Genomic DNA, 23,453 nt, shown 5'->3' on the forward strand with positions numbered 1-23,453 from the left:
CCAGGAGGTAGGAGAGCTCTGTAACCGTTCCAGGAGGAAGGAGAGCTCTGTAACAGTTCCAGGAGGTAGGAGAGCTCTGTAACCGTTCCAGGATGTAGGAGAGCTCTGTAACGTCCCAGGAGGTAGTAGAGCTCTGTAACCGTTCCAGGAGGTAGGAGAGCTCTGTAACCGTTCCAGGAGATAATAGACCACAGTAACAGTTCCAGGAGATAATAGACCACAGTAACAGTTACAAGAGGTAAGAGACCACAGTAACAGTTCCAGGAGGTTAGAGACCACAATAACAGCTACCATAGGTAAGAGACCACAGTAACAGTTACAAGAGGTCAGAGACCACAGTAACAGTTACAGGAGGTATTAGACCACAGTAACAGTTACAGGATGTACTAGACCACAGTAACAGTTACAGGAGGTATTTGACCACAGTAACAGTTCCAGGAGGTATTAGACCACAGTAACAGTTCCAGGGGGTATTAGACCACAGTAACAGTTACAGGAGGTATTAGACCACAGTAACAGTTACAGGATGTATTAGACCACAGTAACAGTTGCAGGAGGTATTAGACCACAGTAACAGTTACAGGAGGTATTAGACCACAGTAACAGTTCCAGGAGGTATTAGACCACAGTAACAGTTCCAAGGGGTTAGAGACCACGGTAACAGTTACAGGAGGTATTAGACCACAGTAACAGTTCCAGGAGGTATGAGACCACAGTAACAGTTACAGGAGGTTAGAGACCACAGTAACAGTTCCAGGAGGTATTAGACCACAGTAACAGTTACAGGAGGTAGGAGACCACAGTAACAGTTCCAGGAGGTATTAGACCACAGTAACAGTTCCAGGAGGTATGAGACCACAGTAACAGTTCCAGGAGGTTAGAGACCACAGTAACAGTTCCAGGAGGTTAGAGACCACAGTAACAGTTTCAGGAGGTATTAGACCACAGTAACAGTTCCAGGAGATACTAGACCACAGTAACAGTTACAGGAGGTTAGAGACCACATTAACAGTTCCAGGAGGTACTAGACCACAGTAACAGTTACAGGAGGTTAGAGACCACAGTAACAGTTCCAGGAGGTACTAGACCACAGTAACAGTTACAGGAGGTACTAGACCACAGTACCAGTTACAGGAGGTACTAGACCACAGTAACAGTTACAGGAGGTATTAGACCACAGTAACAGTTACAGGAGGTTAGAGACCACAGTAACAGTTCCAGGAGGTACTAGACCACAGTAACAGTTACAGGAGGTACTAGACCACAGTACCAGTTACAGGAGGTACTAGACCACAGTAACAGTTACAGGAGGTATTAGACCACAGTAACAGTTACAGGAGGTTAGAGACCACAGTAACAGTTCCAGGAGGTACTAGACCACAGTAACAGTTACAGGAGGTACTAGACCACAGTACCAGTTACAGGAGGTACTAGACCACAGTAACAGTTACAGGAGGTGTAAGACCACAGTAACAGTTACAGGAGGTGTTAGACCACAGTAACAGTTCCAGGAGGTACTAATCCACAGTAACAGTTCCAGGAGGTATTAGACCACAGTAACAGTTCCAGGAGGTATGAGACCACAGTAACAGTTACAGGATGTATGAGACCACAGTAACAGTTACAGGAGGTGTAAGACCACAGTAACAGTTACAGGAGGTGTTAGACCACAGTAACAGTTCCGTATTTTCTGTTCCTCCAGCTTCATCACCCGTCACAGGGGTTCCGCTTCGCCACGGTCCGGGAGAGCAGTGCCGAGGATTACCTGAAGAAAAGCTTTCCAGAGATGCATGAATACATGAGACGGTACAACGTACCAGCAACCCCAGGTGGAATAGAACATCTGAAGTGAGTCGTGACTATACAATACTGACTCATCACAGCTTTAACATGGGTACCATGACTATACAATACTGACTCATCACAGCTTTAACATGGCTACCAAGATTAACCTTTATAGAGTCACAAACCCGGATCCGGGATCCCCCCCATCAAAAAAGCTGACTAGCATAGCCTAGCCTAAAGCGACAGGGATATCATATAATCAAATGTTCATGAAATCACAAGTCCAAGACACCAAATGAAAGATACAGATCTTGTGAATCCAGCCATCATTTCCGATTTTTTAAATGTTTTACAGGGAAGACAAAATATGTATTTCTATTAGCTAACCACCATAGCAAAAGACACAACTTTTTTTTGTCCACCATTTTTTTCCTGCATCAGTAGCTATCACTAATTCGACTAAATAAAGATATATATAGCCACTAACCAAGAAACAACTTCATAAGATGACAGTCTGATAACATATTTATGGTATAGGATATGTTTTTTTAGAAAAATTTGCATTTTTCAGGTATAAATCACAGTTGTACATTGCAGCTGCAATCTGAAATAGCGTTGGAAGCAGCCGGAATAATTACAGAGACCGACGTCAATTACCAAAATACTCATCCTAAAACATTTCTGAAAAATACACAGCCTACAGCAATCGAAAGACACAGATCTTGTGAATCCAGACAATATTTCAGATTTTCTAAGTGTTTTACAGGGAAGACACAATATGTAAATATATTAGCTAACCACGATAGCAAAAGACACAACTTTTTTTCTCCACCATTTTTTTCCTGCATCAGTAGCTATCACTAATTCGACTAAATAAAGATATATATAGCCACTAACCAAGAAACAACTTCATAAGATGACAGTCTGATAACATATTTATGGTATAGGATATTTTCTTTTAGAAAAATGTGCATTTTTCAGGTATAAATCACAGTTGTACATTGCAGCTGCAATCTGAAATAGCGTTGGAAGCAGCCGGAATAATTACAGAGACCAACGTCAATTACCAAAATACTTATCCTAAAACATTTCTGAAAAATACACAGCCTACAGCAATCGAAAGACACAGATCTTGTGAATCCAGACAATATTTCAGATTTCCTAAGTGTTTTACAGCGAAAACACAATATATCGTTATATTAGCATACCACATGAGCTAACATCACACCAGCATTAAATCAAGGCAAAGGGGGCGATAACGTTATCGCCACCAAAATATATTAATTTTTTCACTAACCTTCTCAGAATTCTTCAGATGACAGTCCTGTAACATCATATTACACAATGCATATAGAGTTTGTTCGAAAATGTGCATATTTAGCATCACAAATCGTGGTTATACAATGAGAAAAGTAGCTAAACTGGGCAGAAAATGTCGGGCGCCATCTTGGAGAGTGACTTAGTCTAATCATTAAATAATCATAAACTTGACTAAAAAATACAGCGTGGACAGCATTTGAAAGACAAATTAGTTCTTAATGCAATCGCTGAATTACATTTTTAAAATTAACCTTACTGCGCAATACAAGTTGCGCCAAAGCGAAGCTACCCCCAAAAAAATGGCAGCTTATGCGTTTAACATATTTCAACAGAACAACGATTTATCAGCATAAATAGTTCTTACTATTAGCTGAGCTTCCATCAGAATCTTGGGCAATGTGTCCTTTCTCCGGTCTAATCGTCTTTTGGTCGAAAAATGTCCTCTTGTCCTGTCGAAATGGCCACTAACGTTCGGCATGTACAGGGAAAGTGTCCAACTCTTGAAAGTGCGTCACAAAGAAATGCCAGAAAATCGCAATAAACTGATATAAACTGAAATAATTCGGTTCAAAATAATAAGATTATGATGTCTTTAAAGCTTATATCGAATAAAAACATGACCGGAATTATCTAAGGAGCTAAAACCAGAGCTTCCACAACGATACGCAAAGCTCCTCTTTGCGCCCGAGCGAAGATCCAAAAGAATGGCCACCGTGATTCCAATTCAATTTATAACCTTTGGGAACTACGCAGAGAGTCCATTTCAATGTCTCCCTATTCGCTGACACCCAGGGGAAGGCGTATGCAGTGCATCTCAACCAATAGAGGACAGGCAAATTAATACACAGGTCTCAGAACAGCCAGTACAATTCTGAATTCTGACATACACATAGGAAAATTGCTCTAAGTCGAGTTCTGTTTCACCCACAGACATAATTACTAGAGAGTGTTTTCTATCCAATAGTAATAATAATATGCATATTGTACGAGCAAGAATTGAGTACGAGGCAGTTTAATTTGGAGACGAATTTGGACTATGTCGAAATGGCACCCCCCTAGTGGCAAGAAGTTTTTAAGCAATACTGACTCATCACAGTTTTAACACGGGTACCAAAATAATACAGTATTTTATTTAACCTTTATATAACTAGGCAAGTCAGTTTAAGAACAAATCATTATTTACAATGACGGCCTAGGAATAGTGGGTTAGGAATAGTGGGTTCACTGCCTTGTTCATGGGCAGAATGACAGATTTATACCTTGTCAGTTCGGGGCTTTGATCTAGCAACTTTTCGGTTACTGGCGCAACGCTCTAACCACTAGCCTACCTGCCTCCCCAGTACAGGCATAATACCGGCAATGGGAGACTTCATAACTGTTCTGAATAGGTCAGAAAGTCCCACATAAAATACTCTGACACAGAGAGACATATTTACAAAATCTGTGGCCAGCACTCTAGTTAAACAAATCTACACCACGTTAATGTTATCTGAGACTGCAGATCTGTAGGTAACCGCCCACAAAGCTACATTGTTAATGTTATCTGAGACTGCAGATCCGTAGGTAACCGCCCACAAAGCTACATCATGTTAATGTTATCTGAGCCTCCAGATCTGTAGGTAACCGCCCACAAAGCTACATCATGTTACTGTTATCTGAGACTGCAGATCCGTAGGTAACCACCCACAAAGCTACATCATGTTAATGTTATCTCAGACTCCAGATCCGTAGGTAACCTCCCACAAAGCTGTTAATGTTATCTGAGACCCCAGATCCGTAGGTAACCACCCACAAAGCTACATCATGTTAATGTTATCTGAGACCCCAGATCCGTAGGTAACCGCCCACAAAGCTACATCGTGTTAATGTTATCTGAGACTGCAGATCCGTAGGTAACCGCCAACAAAGCTACATCGTGTTAATGTTATCTGATACTGCAGATCCGTAGGTAACCGCCCACAAAGCTACATCGTGTTACTGTTATCTGAAACTCCAGATCCGTAGGTAACCGCCCACAAAGCTACATCGTGTTAATGTTATCTGAGACTCCAGATCCGTAGGTAACCGCCCACAAAGCTACATCGTGTTAATGTTATCTGAGACTCCAGATCCGTAGGTAACCGCCCACAAAGCTACCCCGTGTTAATGTTATCTGAAACTCCAGATCCGTAGGTAACCGCCCACAAAGCTACATCGTGTTAATGTTATCTGAAACTCCAGATCCGTAGGTAACCGCCCACAAAGCTACATCGTGTTAATGTTATCTGAGACTCCAGATCCGTAGGTTACCGCCCACAAAGCTACATCGTGTTAATGTTATCTGAGACTCCAGATCCATAGGTAACCGCCCACAAAGCTACATCGTGTTAATGTTATCTGAGACTCCAGATCCGTAGGTAACCGCCCGGCTCCCCTGGATTTTTTTCCCCAGAGCTGAAGACCCGATTCATGTTCTGCTTATTTTACACACTCATTGTTTTACGTATCTGCTGCTCAACTTTCCCCCTTCATGTCTCTCGCTTTACTCACCCTCTTTTTGAAACCTCAACTAATTTGATTGACATGATGACATCGCCTATGTTTTCGCCTATGTTTACAGCAGAAGTAATAACCCTGGGGCTATTTGAACGAGCATACTTGTGTTTGATATGCTGCCTAGATAGCTGCATTGAGGCAGAACAATCTGCGTAACGTAGAACAATCTGTGTAACGTAGAACAATGTGCGTAACGTAGAACAATGTGCGTAACGTAGAACAATGTGCGTAACGTAGAACAATGTGCGTAACGTAGAACAATGTGCGTAACGTAGAACAATCTGGGTAACGTAGAACAATATGCGTAACGTAGAACAATGTGCGTAACGTAGAACAATCTGCGTAACTTAGAACAATCTGCGTAACGTTGAAAAATTTGCGGAACATAGAACAATTTGCGGAACGTAGAACAATCTGCGGAACGTAGAACAATCTGCGGAACACGGAAGCCAAACCGGCTGCACGCGTGCGCCATCGTGCAAACAGTAATATTGTCCCCCCACACCAAACACGATCACGACACGCAGGTTAAAATATCAAAACAAACTCTGAACCAATTACATTACGCTAGCGGAACCCCCCCAACATTCCGCTGAAAAGGCAGCGCGCGAAATTCAAAAATATTTTTCCGAAATATGTAACTTTCACACATTAACAAGTCCAATACAGCAAATGAATGATAAACATCTTGTTAATCTACCCATCGTGTCCGATTTTTTAAATGTTTTACAGCGAAAACACAGCATATATTAATGTTAGATCACCACCAAATCCAAAAAACACACAGCCATTTTTCCCAGCCAAAGATAGTCACACAAAAGCAGAAATAGAGATAAAATTAATCACTAACCTTTGATAATCTTCATCAGATGACACTCATAGGACATCATGTTACACAATACATTTATGTTTTGTTCGATAATGTTCATATTTATATCTACAAATCTCGGTTTACATTGGCGCCATGTTCAGAAATGTCTGGAGTAATTACATAGAGCCACGTCAAATAACAGAAATACTCATCATAAACTTTGATGAAAGATACATGTTTTACATATAATTAAAGATACACTTGTTCTTAATGCAACCGCTGTGTCAGATTTTTTTAAAACTTTAGGTAAAAGTACACCATGCAATATCCTGAGTCGGCGCTCAGATTTAACAAAATTTCTCCGCCATGTTGGAGTCAACAGAAATACGAAATGACATCATAAATATTCCCTTACCTTTGATTAACTTCATCAGAATGCAATGCCAGGAATCCTAGTTCCACAATAAATCGTTGTTTAGTTCGATAATGTCCATTACTTATGTCCAATTAGCAACTTTAGCTAGCATGTGTAGTTCACATGTCCAAACGCTGGCTCCGGTCCAGGCGAACTCGGACGAAAACTTCAAAAAGTTATATTCCAGGTCGAATAACCTGGTCAAATTAAGTAGAGAATCAATCTTCAGGATGTTGTTATCAAATATATCCAATAACGTTCCAAACAGAGCATATCTTCATGTCTGTATAAGTAATGGCACACATGGCCATTCCATGACTAGCGCGCGTGACCAGGAACTAGCATTCTGCCAGACCACTGACTCAAATACCTCCCATCCGGCCCCACATCACACTAGAGGCTTCATTCCACGGTCTACTGACTGTTGACATCTAGTGGAAGGCGTAGGAAGTGCAAACAGATCCATATATTACTGGGAATTGAATAGGCGATGACTTTCACATTGACCCTTCTCAGAATTCTCACTTCCTGTTTGGAAGTTTGCCTGCAATATGAGTTCTGTTATACTCACAGACATAATTCAAACAGTTTCAGACGCCTAGCTACAGAAACCCATACAGCCTTTTTCCAGCCAAGAAGAGGGCTCACAAAAGTCAGAAATAGCATTATAATTAATGACTTACCTTTGATGATCTTCATCTGGTGGCACTCCCAGGTCTCCATGTTAGACAATAAATGTTAATTTTGTTCAATAATGTCCCTCTTTATGACCAAAAACCTCCTTTTTGTTTTGTCCAGTAATCCGAATCTACAAGGCACGTGCACTAAGTCCAGACGAAAAGTCAAAGAAAAGTACAATAAAAGTTAGTAGAAACATGCCCAACGATGTTTAAAATCAATCCTCCGGTTGTTTTTGTCATAAATAATCAATAATATTTCAACCGTACAAAAGCTTCGCCAATAGGAAAGGAGAAACAAGAAAGGTGCGTTCCCGATCAGGGCGCATGGCTGATGTCTGGGTATTTCCACTGGCCACTGATTGAAAGTGCTGTATCTCCCTTATTTTTCAGAGTAAAAGCCTGAAACAATGCCTAAATACTGGACACATGTAGAGGAAGCCATAGCAGCTCATGAACTGGGTCCTAAGTCTTTGTATGGTGGATAGGCTTTCAATGGAAAAACAGCCTTTCAAAATAATAGTACTTCCTGGTTGGATTTTCCTCTGGTTTTTGGCTGCCATATCAGTTATGTTATACTCACAGACATTATTTTAACAGTTTTGCAAACTTTAGAGTGTTTTCTATCCAAATTATATGCATATCCTAACTTCTGGGCCTGAGTAGCAGGCAGTTTAATTTGGGCACACTTTTCATCCAAAATTCCGAATGCTGCCCCCTACCCTAGTGAAGTTAAAAAACCTTAAGGCCGATGTCAGCACTCCCACAGGTATCTAATTAGCATAATACAAAAGTCCCCATAAAAATCTGTCAGTTTCTGCTAGAGAGATATATGTTTTTGCATTGGATGCGTTTCAATCCACCGCATCTGCTTAGGTCGTACTTCCGCATCTGCGGTGAAAGGTGACAGAGCTAGACCGGTGTTTGTCAGACCATGAGACATCCTGAAAATCAGTCTTCTCACAAAATCATCTGTAGTGTTCCGAATGGTTTGGCCTACATATTATGACCCCTCCATGGAAAGATGAGACTCTCACGAACACAACAGTATTCTCCATTTTGCTCAATGACACCCTCACAAGCGTCTTGGGACTCATCTGTAGTTGGTACAGCCGATCTGCCAACTTCTGTGTATAGTGTCCGAACATTTTGGACTACACACTAATTTGACCACTCTGTGGAAAGGTGAGAATCTCACAAACACGTACATGTCGGTCATTTTGCTCTTCCCACAGGCCTCACAAGACTTGTCTGAAGGTCCCCCGGTACCAGTCGAAAAAATTCATGGAAGTATATATGGAGACTGTTTAGCACCAAAAATAAAGGGTTAAATACATAGCAAAAAAATAACCAATGTTTTTAGATTTTTTTTAAATATCTCTCAGATATAGGACAGACACTTCAGAACAATCTTCCAGAACAAAAACATTTTTGGGGACTATTTGTTATTCCATGTAGTGAATCTGTTATTCAATGCGTTTTTCATCAAATAATTGTTTAATATATATATTTTTATACTTCAAGGGGTCTTCAAATTCTAAATCAAATAGCTAAATTATCCTTTGTATGACCTTCTTAAAACAATTCCATATAGCTTAGTAGACCCCCCCCCCCCTCTTCTCCCCCCCAGCTTAGACAGATTTAGACTCTTATGGGTTAAGCCTTTTAGAGTTAGCTTGAGCCTGCATGGAGTTGTCTTGAGTCCGTCTGGAGAGCTTGAATCTGCCTGGAATTGGCTTGAGTCTGTCTGGAGTTGGCTTGAGTCCGTCTGGAGAGCTTAAATCTGCCTGGAGTTGGCTTGAGTTCGTCTGGAGAGCTTGAATCTGCCTGGAGTTGGCTTGAGTCCGTCTGGAGTTGGCTTGAGTGCGTCTGGAGTTGGCTTGAGTCCGTCTGGAGTTGGCTTGAGTCCGTCTGGAGTTGGCTTGAATCCGTCTGGAGTTGGCTTGAGTCTGCATGGAGTTGGCTTGAGTCTGTCTGGAGAGCTTGAATCTGGCTAGAATGGGATTTGCTGTTTTTTTTATTGGTATATTTAGTTTAAACAGATAAAGTTAAAACCCAGGTCTACTGGGGTGGTATCTATCTACCCCGCCTTTTTGATCCTGTCCAACTCTGCTACCCAATCTGAAACTGTCACCAATTCTGCTACCCAATCTGAAACTGTCACCAATTCTGCTACCCAATCTGAAACTGTCCCCAACTCTGCTACCCAATCTGAAACTGTCTCCAACTCTGCTACCCAATCTGAAACTGTCCCCAATTCTGCTACCCAATCTGAAACTGTCCCCAATTCTGCTACCCAATCTGAAACTGTCCCCAATTCTGCTACCCAATCTGAAACTGTCACCAACTCTGCTACCCAATCTGAAACTGTCTCCAACTCTGCTACCCAATCTGAAACTGTCTCCAACTCTGCTACCCAATCTGAAACTGTCTCCAACTCTGCTACCCAATCTGAAACTGTCTCCAACTCTGCTACCCAATCTGAAACTGTCTCCAACTCTGCTACCCAATTTGAAACTGTCTCCAGGCATCATCAATATCAAACTATACTTTCGGAAGTGAGTAACCTCAATTGTGGCCCTGTGCTTTTTTCACTTTTTGCTATTTGAAATCTGAAACTGTTTCTCAAGTCATCTCACATCTTCTGTGAAGCAGAGGAGTGTCACTCCCTGGCCTTAGTTATCTTTGTTTTCTGTAATATTTTGGTTAGGTCAGGGTGTGACAGGGGGGATGTGTGTGTGTGTATTTGTCTCGTCTTGGGTGGTTGTATGGTATAGGGGGGTTTAGTAGAGTGTATGGGTTTGTGTTGAGTGTAGGTGTCTTGGTATGTCTATGGTTGCCTGAATGGTTCTCAATCAGAGACAGCTGTCATTCATTGTCTCTGATTGGGAGCCATATTTAAGGCAGCCATAGGCATTAGGCTATTGTGGGTAATTGTCTATGTGTAGTGTTTAGTGTCAGCACTATTTGTTTGATATAGCTTCACGGTCGTCTGTTTGTTGTTTTTGTTCGTTTGTTTCGTCTTCATAATAAAAAGAAGATGTCTTTCTATCACGCTGCGCCTTGGTCCTCTCTTCAAGGTTACGACGATCGTGACAAGGAGAGCCGAGTTAATGGAGCTGGGCGCTGAGATCGGGTTGACGGAATATACAATATCTTTCTCCCATTGTGCGAGAGGAGAGGACTATTCTATGGGAAGACTAGCACTTGCTTTGCAATGTTAAGACCCATTCATTTTGATAAGGAACTGCAAACTGTGTCTGCTTGTCTCTGTTTCTTTCAAAAACAGCATTAATATATTTAGTGTTAATAGTTTGTGTTTGTATTTATTATGGATCCCCATTAATTCCTGCCAAGGCAGCAGCTACTCTTCCTGGGGTTTATTATGGATCCCCATCAGTTCCTGCCAAGGCAGCAGCTACACTTCCTGGGGTTTATTATGGATCCCCAGTAGTTCCTACCAAGGCAGCAGCTACTCTTCCTGGGGTTTATTATGGATCTCCATTAGTTCCTACCAAGGCAGCAGCTACTCTTCCTGGGGTTTATTATGGATCCCCATTAGTTCCTACCAAGGCAGCAGCTACTCTTCCTGGGGTTTATTGTGGATCCCCATTAGTTCCTGTCAAGGCAGCAGCTACCCTTCCTGGTTTCCAAACACATTAAGACACTTACATCACACATTAAACAAAATATAAAACAGTACATCATATAACATTACACCACTACATATCTATAATACAAAATGTTTTATATCAATATACAAAATTATTACAATGTAGGTGTGTGTAGAGTGGTTGTGCTAGTGTGTATGCCTATGTTTGTACCTGTGGGTGTGTCTCTTCACAGTCCCCACTGTTCCATAAGGTGTATTTCTATCTGTTTTTACATCTGATTCTACTTCTTGCATGAGGTACCTGATGTGGAATAGAGTTCCATGTAGTCATGGCTTTATGTAGTACTGACCTGTCTTGTTGATTGTGTTATTAAGAAGGCAGAGCAGTGCTTTTTAATGGACAGACTTCTCCCCATCGTAGCTACTGTTGTATCAACATGTTTTGACCATGATAGTTTTTATCATGACAGTTTATAATATAGGGTTACTGAAAGCAGTTTAGTCACCTCAACTTGTTCAATTTACACATTATTCATTACAAGATTTATTTGAGATTAACTTCTTGGAACTATAGGGGGTGCTGTTCCGCATTAGCATATTTGGGTCTCCAAATTAAACTGCCTCGTGCTAAATTCTTGATCGTACAATATGCATATTATTGTTATTATTGGATAGAAAACACTTTCTAGTTTCTATAAGCGTTGGAATTTTGTCTCTGAGTGGTACAGAACAATATCTACAGCACTTTTCATGACAGGGGTCAGATTTCAGAAATTTTTACCCCTGATCTGGAGTCTGTTTTTAAGGCGACAGTGAATGCTATGAAGAAACCGACACTGCCTACGTCTTCCTCTGGGTGTCTGTACGTCATCACGTTTTGAATGGAATCGATTGCACAATCACAGCCATTATAAAAGAACAAAACGTATAGGTACCTCCCTTTCTCGTCGCGCGCCTGAAGCGTGAAGGACATCGGACTTGCCTCATTCCAAATCGTTGTCTAACCAGCAATATTTCTCCGGTCATGTTTTCAGTCGTTATAGTTGTTAAAAACATCATAATGTAGTTAATTTGAACCGTTTTATAGCAATTTATATCCGTTTAGTGCGATTCTGAGGAATTTATTTGTCGTGCACTCTGAAACTTTGGACACGTTTTGTGGTCCCGTTCGATCGTTAGTGGATATTTCGAAGGACAGAGGACATCTATCGACCAAAAGAAGATTACAACATAGAAAGGATACATTGCCCAAGAATCTGATGGAAGAACAGCTCAAAGTAAGCAATATTTAATATGATAAATCGTTGTTCTGTCGAAATATTTTAAACGCATATTTCGCCATTTTGTTTGTTATCGCGTCACTTGGCGAACCCTGTATTGAAAAGTAAGGATAATTTAAAAAATGTAAGTCAGCGGTTGCATTAAGAACTAATTTGTCTTTCGATTCCTGTCAACCCTGTATTTTTTAGTCAAGTATATGATTAGCTTTCAATTAAACTAGATCACTCTGATAGATGACGTCAGACATATTGAGGCTTGATTTCCTAGTATTTTTATTGTGTAACCACGGTTTTGTATGGCTAAATATGCACCTTTTCGAACAAACTGTATATGTATGTTGTAAAATGATGTTACAGGAGTGTCATCGGAAGAATTCTGAGAAGGTTAGTGAAAAAATTAATATATTTTGGCGGTGATTACGTTATAGCGCTCTTTGGCTGGAATCGATGCTCTGGTAACGTTTTCACATGTGGTATGCTAACTTATCGATTTATTGTGTTTTCGCTGTAAAACGCTTAGAAAATCTGAAATATTGTCTGGAATCACAAGATCTGGGTCTTTCCATTGCTATGCTTTGTCTATTCTTATGAAATGTTTTATTAAGAGTAAATTGGTCATACACGTTGCTCTCTATAGTAATTCTAGTCGTCTTGTGATGGTAGGTGCAATTGTAAACTGTGATTTCTACCTGAAATATGCACTTTTTTCTAACAAAACCTATCCTATACCATAAATATGTTATCAGACTGTCATCTGATGAGGTTTTTTATAGGTTATTGGCTATCAATATCTTAGTTTAGCCGAATTGGTGATAGCTACTGGTGGAGAGAAAAAATGGTGGACAAAGAAATTGTGTATTTTGCTAACGTGTTTAGCAAATAGATTTACATATTTTGTCTTCCCTGTAAAACATTTAAAAAATCTGAAATGGTGGCTTTATTCACAAGATCTGTATCTTTCATCTGGTGTCTTGGACTTGTGATTTAATGATATTTAGATGCTACTATCTACTTGTGAAGCTATGCTAGCTATGCTAATCAGTGTGTGGGGGGATGGGGGGGGATCCCGGACCCGGGGTAGAGGCTCGTTAGATGTTAAGGGTTTAGTGAATGATTTGTCCCAAATACCATGCTTTTAGAAAAAAAATATTTAGGACGAATGTATTCCTTGCCACCAATTATGAAACTAATTGCAGCTGTTTGTTAAGTGTTGCAGTAATTTCAGTCACTGTAGTCACTGATGTGTATAGTGTTGAGTCATCCGCATACATAGACACACTGGCTTTACTCAAAGCCAGTGGCATGTCATTAGAAAAGATTTTAAAAAGTAATGGGCCTAAACAGCTGCCCTGGGGAATTCCTGATTCTACCTGGATTATGTTTGAGAGGCTTCCATTAATGCAACCGCTGTGTCAGATTTCAAAAAAACTTTACAGAAAAAGCAGCCCATGCAATAATCTGAGACGGCGCTCAGAAATATAATAAAATTAGCCGCCATTTTAGAGTCAACAGAAACCAGAAAATACATGATAAATGTTTCCTTACCTTTGATAGGATAGGATAAAGTATTCCTTCTAACCCCCCCCTCCCCCTTAAAAGACTGAGATGCACTATTGTAAAGTGGTTGTTCCACTGGATATCATAAGGTGAATGCACCAATTTGTAGTCGCTCTGGATAAGAGCGTCTGCTAAATGACTTAAATGTAAATGTAAATGTTTGATGAACTTCATCAGAATGCAGTCCTAGGAATCCCAGGTCCACAATAAATGCTTGATTTGTCCGATAATGTCCGATTTATGTCCAATTAGCTACTTTGGTTAGCGCGTTTGGTAAACAATTCCAAAGTCACAAAGCGCGTCCACTATAACGTGACGAAATGTCCAAAAGTCCCGTAACAGTCAGTAGAAACATGTCAAACGATGTATTGAATCAATCTTTAGAATGTTGTTAACATACATCTTGAATAACGTTCCAACCGGAGAATTAGATTGACTTCAGATGAGCGGTGGAACGGAGGTTTCACGCATGGTGAAAGCATGGTCAGCTCGTGGCAGTGGTGACTAATTCCTGTTCAAAGTTCTATTGACTGTTGACATCTAGTGGAAGCCGTAGGAAGTGAAAACTCATCAATATTTCGCTGTAATTTCAATGAGAGCTTGGTTGAAAATCTGCCACCTCAGAAAAAATCCAAACAGGAAGTGGAACTCCTCAGGTTTTTGCCTGCCATATGAGTTCTGTTATACTCACAGACATAATTCAAACAGTTTTAGAAACTTCAGAGTGTTTTCTATCCAATACAAATAATAATATGCATATATTAGCAACTGGGACTGAGGAGCAGGCAGTTTACTATGGGCACCTCTGTGCACCTTTCATCCAAGCTACTCAATACTGCCCCTGCAGCCATAAGAAGTTAAAGAACACCCTCTGTGTTCTGTTAGACAGGTAACTCTTTATCCACAATATAACAGGTGGTGTAAGGCCATAACACATATGTTTTTCCAGGATCAAACTGTGTTCGATATTGTCCAAAGCTACACTGAAGTCAAACAAAACAGCCCACACAATATTTTTATTATCAATTTCTCCCGGCCAATCATCAATCATTTGTGTAAGTGCTGTGCTTGCTTGTTGTTGTTCAATTTGTTTACTGTGAAATAGCATTGTACCTGGTCAAACACATTTTTTCCCTCAAAGTTTACTAAGGGTTGGTAACAGGCTGATTGGTTATCTATTGGTTATCTATTTAAGGCAGTAAAGGAGGCTTTACTATTCTTGGGTAGCGGAATGACTTTTGCTTTCCTCTGGGCCTGTGGGCACACACTTTCTTGTAGGCTTAGATTGAAGATATGGCAAAATATGAGTGGCAATATCATTCGCAATTATCCTCAGTAACTTTCTATTCAAGTTGTCAGGCTTGTCATTGTTAATAGACAACAGTAATTGTTTCACCTCTTCCACACTCACTTTACGGCACTCAACATTACAATGCTTGTCTTTCATAATTTGGTCAGTTGTACTTGGATGTGTAGTGCTTATTGATAGCATGTCTTGCCTAAATTTGCTCATCTTGCCAATAAAGAAATCACAGAAGTAGTTGGCAATATCAGTGGGTTTTGTAACGAATGACCCATCTGATTCAATGACTGATGGAGCTGAGTTTGCCTACTTGCTCAAAATTCTATTGAAGGTGCTTTTTACTAGCATTCTTTAAATAAATGTATCTTTGTTTTATAGTATAGTTTCTTCTTATTTTTATTCAGTTTAGTCACATGATTTCTCAATTTGCAGTATATTTGCCAATCGGTTGTGCAGCCAGTCTTATTTGCCATTCCTTTTGCCTCATCCCTTCAACCTTACCCTTTTTCAACCTCTCATCAATTCATGATGATTTAACAGTTTTACAGTCATATTCTTAATGGGCGCATGCTTATTGGTAACTGAAGTAAGACATTTTCTAAATATGTCAAGTGTAGCATCTGGTTGTTTACACACCAAAGACCAACAAATAATATTTTAATCAACAACATAATAATCACTACATAACTTCTTGAATGTCCTCTTATACACTATATTAGGCCCAGCCTTTGGAACTTTGGTTTTCCTAGATATGACTACTATATTGTGATCACTACATCCCATGGATTTGGATACTGCTTTAATAAAGAACATTTCTGCAGCATTAGTGAAGATGTGATCAATAAATGTTGATGATTTCATTCCTGTGCTGTTTGTAACTACCCTGGTAGGTTGACTGACAACCTGAACCAGGTTGCAGGCACTGGTACCAGTTTGAAGCTTTTTCTTGAGTGGGCAGCTTGATGAAAGCCAGTCAATATTGTAATCACCCAGAAAATATACCTCTCTGTTGATATCACATACATTATCAAGCATTTCACACATATTATCCAGATACTGACTGTTAGCACTTGGTGGTCTATTGCAGCGTCCCACCAGAATGGGATTTAGGTGAGGCAGATGAACCTGTAGCCATATTACTTCAACAGTATTTAACATTAGTTCCTCTCTAAGCTTTACAGGAATGTGGTTCTGAATATAGACCACAACACCGCCTCCGTTGGCATTTCTGTCTTTTCTGTAGATGTTATAACCATGTGTTGCTACCACTGTATCATCGAAGGTATTACCTAAGTGTGTTTCAGAGATAGTCAGAATATGAATGTCATCTGTTACAAGCAAGTTATTGATTTCATTAATCTTGTTTCTTAAGCTACATATGTTAACGTGTTAATGCTATTTTTAGCACTTTTCTGGGATGCTTGATTGTTTCTATTGCTTTAACTGGGAAGCTTAGTAGAAGTAGACATGCTCATGTTGTTTCTATTAGCGCAGGGAGGGCTGCACACAGTGGACTTCCTACTAGGGTACACCACCTCAGTGATAACAGTGGACCTCCTGCTGGGGCACACCGCCTCAGTGATAACAGTGGACTTCCTGCTTGGGCACACCGCCTCAGTGATAACAGTGGACTTCCTGCTTGGGCATACCGCCTCAGTGATAACAGTGGACTTCCTACTAGGGTACACCACCTCAGTGATAACAGTGGACTTCCTACTAGGGCACACCCCCTCAGTGATAACAGTGAAACTCTGGTTCATAGGCACATCATTACTGTATACAATAGCTGTAGGATCAGCAGAGACATTCAGGGCAGTTAGAGGGACATAAATTAGGTTACTTACATTGTGTTTTCCAACACCCCTGGTATAATGTACATTTGCTGAGCAACACAATGGTAGGCATTAACTGAGCTGGGCTTGGGTCATTGATTTCCAACACAATATATTACTAAGCATGTTTTACTGGGTAACCCACTTGGGTGCAAGGAACTTTTTTTTCCTTGAAAAATATGAACTTCAGTATTCTCACACTTGAACTAGAACTGCCAGGACATGAAACAACAAATTATGTATTTTGAACGTCTACATTTAAAGGCTGAATTGACTTGAATTGAAAAAAAAAAAATCATGCCTTAATTTTAGTTAATGTTAGATAGAGGTGCAATTCAATAGTAATTCTTCTTCTGTTGTTTCAGGCATGATCCACAGCAACTGGATGCTTTCATCATGGACAAGGCCTTACTAGACTACGAGGTGTCCATAGATGCAGAATGCAAGACACTCACTGTGGGGAAACCATTTGCGATCGAAGGCAAGTATTTTGACATGAAATAACGTGTTAATGCTATATCCGTACTAAAGAGGAACCAGACAGGAACGCCCTTCCTGTTCCTGAATGTTCCCTCTCCTTTTCACACGGGATATAGAACCAAGAATATAGTAAGACAGTACCACCAGGGTTGTGCTCAATTCAGACCTGAATGCATCAAATTCCAGTTCAATTCTTGAATTTGAATTGAATTTGAATTTAAGTTTTAAACAGGATACGGAAGTGCAATTATAATTTAAATTAAAGGAAATATAATTGAAATCACAGAAAACATCAAAGATATCATTATATACAATATTGATGAAGTAATTTATTTTCATAAGATCAAGGAAAACAAGACCTGTATGAGAAAATTCTAATTTATATTTAATTAATTACAACAAAAAAAATTCAAAATGTGGAAAATATGTGGAAAATACTACATTTCCCAGAATGCATTTCTTTAACCCTGAAGTTGACCCTAAAACCTTAAAAAATAAGCCAAACAAATGAAATGGTTGGTAGAAATATAGACTGAGTGTACAAAACATTAGGAACTTGCTTTTTCCATGACATAGACCAGTGCTTCTCAATTATTTTCTGTTATGCCCCCCCTAGGGAGAAGTAAACATTTCGCGCCCCCCAACTCTCCGCCGCGACTGTAAATAGTATCATTTGTCTATAAAATTGTTATAAGTACACCTCTGCCTAACATTGTATCCTTATTAACATTAAAGAAAACAAAAAAAACAAAAAAGAAAGAAATATAGATCAACTTACAACAAAGAATAACTTTATTAACATTGTTTTTTAGTCTGTAACAGAAAATACTTAAAGTGCATCAATTTGCCGAAAAAAATAAAATAAATTCAAGCCTTATTTAAACTGTAAACATTTTTTGACCATTTGATACTGAAAATAAAATAAAATATAATCAATAAATAATAATAAATTCAAATTGATCAGCAACATTAACTCAGGAGCACAATATATGAAACACTTTGACCTATAAAAACAAAAATGAATAAAACAATTTGTGCTGATTTTTTAAAATCAAATGAGGAAGTCAGGATTAATGGCTACAATGAGCACGTTTTGCAGAGCACAGCTTTTCGAAGCGGGGTTTGAAGCATGATATTGCAACTCTCAGCTCCTGCTCAATGTTTAGCTGAGACCTGATGACAGAGACCATGTCTAATGCTGCAGGCAGTATCAGCTCCTCTGCTATGGAGTGAGGTTTTTTGCACTGAGCAATTTGGTACACCACCTGATACGATGCTAACAGTGCTCGCTGGTTTACTGAAGTAGCATTCACAAAGCGGGACGATTGTTGGCAATATTCGGCACGTTTTTGCTGAAAAAACTCAAGCGGCTGATCAGCGTGATTGGGGTGTAATGTCTTTAAGTGACGCCTTCATTTATTTGGCTTCATGCTGTCCGCTGCCAACATTTTTAGACACAGTAAACATACCGGTCTTTCCTCGTCTCCCACCGTAGTCACAGTGAAGCCAAGCGCTACATACGCGTCGTCATATCTCCTCGTCTTAGCTTTCGGGAGACTTGCGTTTGTCTCATTATCTCCGTCTTCTCTCCGCCTTTCTTTTCATCCCTGTTAAATATTTGTCTCTTAAGGATTTGTTATCTGCACTTCATATCTCCTGCTCTGTGCTGTGTGCTCTTGTTCGGTGCAAAAAAAAACTGCTCGCCGCGGCAAAAAAAAAGCATGTTCCCCGGGGTCACACGTGCCCCCCCTGGCATCGCTCCGAGCCCCCCCAGGGGGGCGCGCCCCACTATTTGAGAAGAACTGACATAGACTGACTGACCAGGTGAATCGAGGTGAAAGCTATGATCCCTTATTGATGTCACCTGTTAAATCCACTTCAATCAGTGTAGATGAAGGGGAGGAGACCGGTTAAAGAAGGATTTTTAAGCCTTGAGACAACTGAGACATGGATTGTGTATGTGTGCCATTCAGTGGGTAAATGGGCAAGATAAAATATTGAATTGCCTTTGAAAGGGGTATGGTAGTAGGTACCAGGCACACCGGGTTGAGTGCGTCAAGAACTGCAACACTGCTGGGTTTTTCAAACTCAACATTTTCCTGTGTATCAAGAATGGTCCACCACCCAAATGACATCCAGCCAACTTGACACAACGGTGGGAAGAATTGGAGGCAACATGGGCCAGCATCCCTGTCGAATGCTTTCAACACCTTGCAGCCCCAACGAATTGAGTCTGTTCTGAGGGCAAAAGGGGGTACGACTCAATAGTGGGAAGGTGTTCCTAATGTTTTGTACACTCGGTGTAATTGGCTATTCAAAGGTTAAAGGTTAATTAACGAGGTTATGAACATTGTTTCCAGAGAAAAGTGATATATTCTTTGTTCTCTGGAAGTGTGACCTGTCAGATTCAATATAACGCTCATCATCTTCTATGACGGAGTAGAATTTCTTTGAATTGTACTGAATTAAATTATACTTGCTGTCACTCAAACCAAATTATGATTAATTATAATTCTACATCCTGTGGGGTGGATTTAGGCGACATCGGAATCTTACCGGGAGCGACATGGGCAGCCGCCCGGGGCAGAATCTTACCGGGGGCGGCATGGGGCGCCCGCACGCAGATAATACAGTTGAAGTCAGAAGTTTACATACACCTTAGCCAAGTACATTTAAACTCAGTTTTTTCACAATTCCTGACATTTCATCCTAGTAAAAATTCCCTGTCTTTGGCCAGTTAGGATCAACACTTTATTTTAACTGTTACGTCCGTTGATGGAAGGATCGGACCAGCAGCGTGGCGTACATCTTTATTTAATTGATGACACCGAAAAAAACAACAAATACAAAACGAAACGCACAGTTCTGTAGGGCTGGAAAGCAACTGTACAAAAACAAGATCCCACAAGCTAAAGGTGGAAAAAAGGCTGCCTAAGTATGATCCCCAATCAGAGACAACGATAGACAGCTGCCTCTGATTGGGAACAATACCCGGCCAACAAAGAAATAGAAAAACTAGAATGCCCACCCAAATCACACCCTGACCTAACCAAATAGAGAAATAAAAAGGCTCTCTAAGGTCAGGGCGTGACAACCACTTTATTTTAAGAATGTGAAATGTCAGAATAATAGTAGAGAGAATGATTTATTTCAGCTTTTATTTCTTTCTTCACATTCCCAGTGGGTCAGAAGATTACATACACTCAATTAGTATTTGGTAGCATTGCCTTTAAATTGTTTAACTTGGGTCAAACGTTTTGGGTAGCCTTCCACAAGCTGGGTGAATAAGTTGCGTGAATTTTGGCCCATTCCTCCTGACAGAGCTCGTGTAACTGAGTCAGGTTTAATCAGGTTTTGTAGGCCTCCTTGCTCGCTCACGCTTTTTCAGTTCTGCCTCAAATTTTCTATAGGATTGTGGTCAGGGCTTTGTGAATGCCACTCCAATACCTTGACTTTGTTGTCCTTAAGCCATTTTGCCACAAGTTTGGAAGTATGCTTGGGGTCATTGTCCGTTTGGAAGACACATTTGCGACCAAGCTTTAACTTCCTGACTGATGTCTTGAGATGTTGCTTCAATATATCCACATAATTTTCCATTCTCATGATGCCATCTATTTTGTGAAGTGCACTAGTCCCTCCTGCAGCAAAGCACCCCCCACAACATGATGCTGCCACCCACGTGTTTCACGGTTGGGATGGTGTTCTTCGGCTTGCAAGCGTCCCCATTTTTCCTCTAAACACAATTATGGTCATTATGGCCAAACAGTTAAATGTTTGTTTCATCAGACCAGAGGACATTTCTCCAAAAAGTACGATCTTTGTCCCAATGTGCAGTTGCAAACCGTAGTCTGGGTTTTTTATGGCGGTTTTGGAGCAGTGGCTTCTTCCTTGCTGAGCAGCGTTTCAGGTTCTGTCGATTTAGGACTCGTTTTACTGTGGATATAGATACTTTTGTACCCGTTTCCTCCAGCATCGTCACAAGGTCCTTTGCTGTTGTTCTGGGATGGATTTGCACTTTCACACCAAAGTACGTTCATCTCCAGGAGACAGAACGCGTCTCCTTCCTGAGCGGTATGACGGCTGCGGGGTCTCATGGTGTTAATACTTGTGTATTATTGTTTGTACAGATGGACATGGTACCTTCAGGTGTTTGGAAATTGCTCCCAAGGCTGAATCAGACTTGTGGAGGTCCCACATTTTTCTCTGAGATCTTGGCTGATTTCTTTTTATTTTCCCATCATGTCAAGCAAAGAGGCACTGAGTTTGAAGGTAGGCCTTGAAATACATCCACAGGTACACCTCCAATTGACTCAAATGATGTCAATTAGTCTATCAGAAGCTTCTAAAGCCATGACATCCTTTTCTGGAATTTTCCAAGCTGTTAACTTAGTGTATGTAAACTTCTGACCCACTGGATTTGTGACACAGTGAATTATAAGTGAAATATTCTGTCTGTAAACAATTGTTTGAAAAGTTACTTGTGTCATGCACAAAGTAGATGTCCTAACCGACTTGCCAAAACTATAGTTACGAGTTGGGGAGGGGGGCCCACTGGAAGCCCGAGGTAGGGGGAGCGGGGGAATCTATCAAATAGCGCACCTCTAACTTTGTACAGTACTAATGCAATTAGTAATGCAATTAGGTGTGCAATTTAGTTTGTGTGTTTCTTGTTTGGAGACCAATAGTGTAATAATCAGGTTCTCTTCTTTATAAGTGTGTTATTCTATTTGTGTATTTGTGTGATGTAGGATTTGTGCAGTTTTATTTTATTTGTATGTTTTTTGTAATAGGGTAATAGGGTAATAACTCAATTCTCTTTTTTATTTGTATTTATACACTAAAATGTGTTTCTATTTGTCTGTTAGTGTCTTTTGATATTTTTGACTTATTTTTTGTATATATTTTTATATTTATATAGTTTTAAATATTATGATTATTTATTTTGTTTTGTTCAAATGTCTGAATTAAAATTACAGATAGTTCAGAATGGTGTTTATTTGGGGGGAGGGGGGTGGCTGAAGGGGGGGGGGGGGTTCTCCCCCTTTAGAACCGCCACTGCGGTAGGATGTGGCCAATTCAAATTTCAACTCACGAGTTGAATGGGAGTCAATTCCAAAATTCTGAATTGAAACTGAAACAACCGCGACGTTATAATAATGTATTAGCAAGATTAAGCTATGACCAGCCTGCACACATACATGTACTGCATATTCAACACTACCGGTATGTGTTGTACAACATCAACATGACATCAATGCATTTGATCAATGGGTTTTCTGGGTCAGTCTAGGTGTCTGTATCTATTTACCCATAGTGCAGAGGAAGACAGGGAGGTTGATGTCTTCATCACCCGTACCATACCCATAGTACAGAGGAAGACAAGGACGATGATGTTGTCTAAGTCATTCTGTGTGTATCTGTTCCCAGGTTACGGCATCAGCCTGCTGTGTTTTCTAAGTCATTCTGTGTGTATCTGTTCCCATGTTATGGCATCAGCCTGCTGTGTTGTCTAAGTCATTCTGTGTGTGTATCTGTTCCCATGTTATGGCATCAGCCTGCTGTGTTGTCTAAGTCATTCTGTGTGTGTATCTGTTCCCAGGTTATGGCATCGGCCTGCTGTGTTGTCTAAGTCATTCTGTGTGTGTATCTGTTCCCAGGTTATGGCATCGGCCTGCGTCAGAACTCTCCTCTGTCCTCTAACATCTCAGAGCTGGTGAGCCAGTACAAGTCAGACGGCTTCATGGATATGCTGCATGACAAGTGGTACAAGGTGGTGCCCTGTGGAAAACGGAGCTTCGCCGTCACTGAGGTAATGTACATCGTACCACTTTAAAATTAATGAAAT

At 40.3% G+C, this 23,453-nt stretch overlaps 1 protein-coding gene across 1 annotated transcript in view; it reads left to right on the forward strand.

Moving 5' to 3' along the window:
- Positions 1 to 23,453, forward strand: part of grin3a (glutamate receptor, ionotropic, N-methyl-D-aspartate 3A) — a 79,182-nt gene that overhangs the window by 45,255 nt on the left and 10,474 nt on the right. The window contains exons 5-7 of the mRNA XM_055898158.1: positions 1,703 to 1,848; positions 17,494 to 17,609; positions 23,266 to 23,417. Coding sequence (XP_055754133.1) covers positions 1,703 to 1,848; positions 17,494 to 17,609; positions 23,266 to 23,417 — 414 coding nt within the window. The remainder of the gene's footprint in view (positions 1 to 1,702; positions 1,849 to 17,493; positions 17,610 to 23,265; positions 23,418 to 23,453) is intronic.

Source organism: Salvelinus fontinalis, chromosome 2, assembly GCF_029448725.1.
Source record: "Salvelinus fontinalis isolate EN_2023a chromosome 2, ASM2944872v1, whole genome shotgun sequence".
In the NCBI taxonomy this organism is placed as follows: Eukaryota; Metazoa; Chordata; class Actinopteri; order Salmoniformes; family Salmonidae; genus Salvelinus; species Salvelinus fontinalis.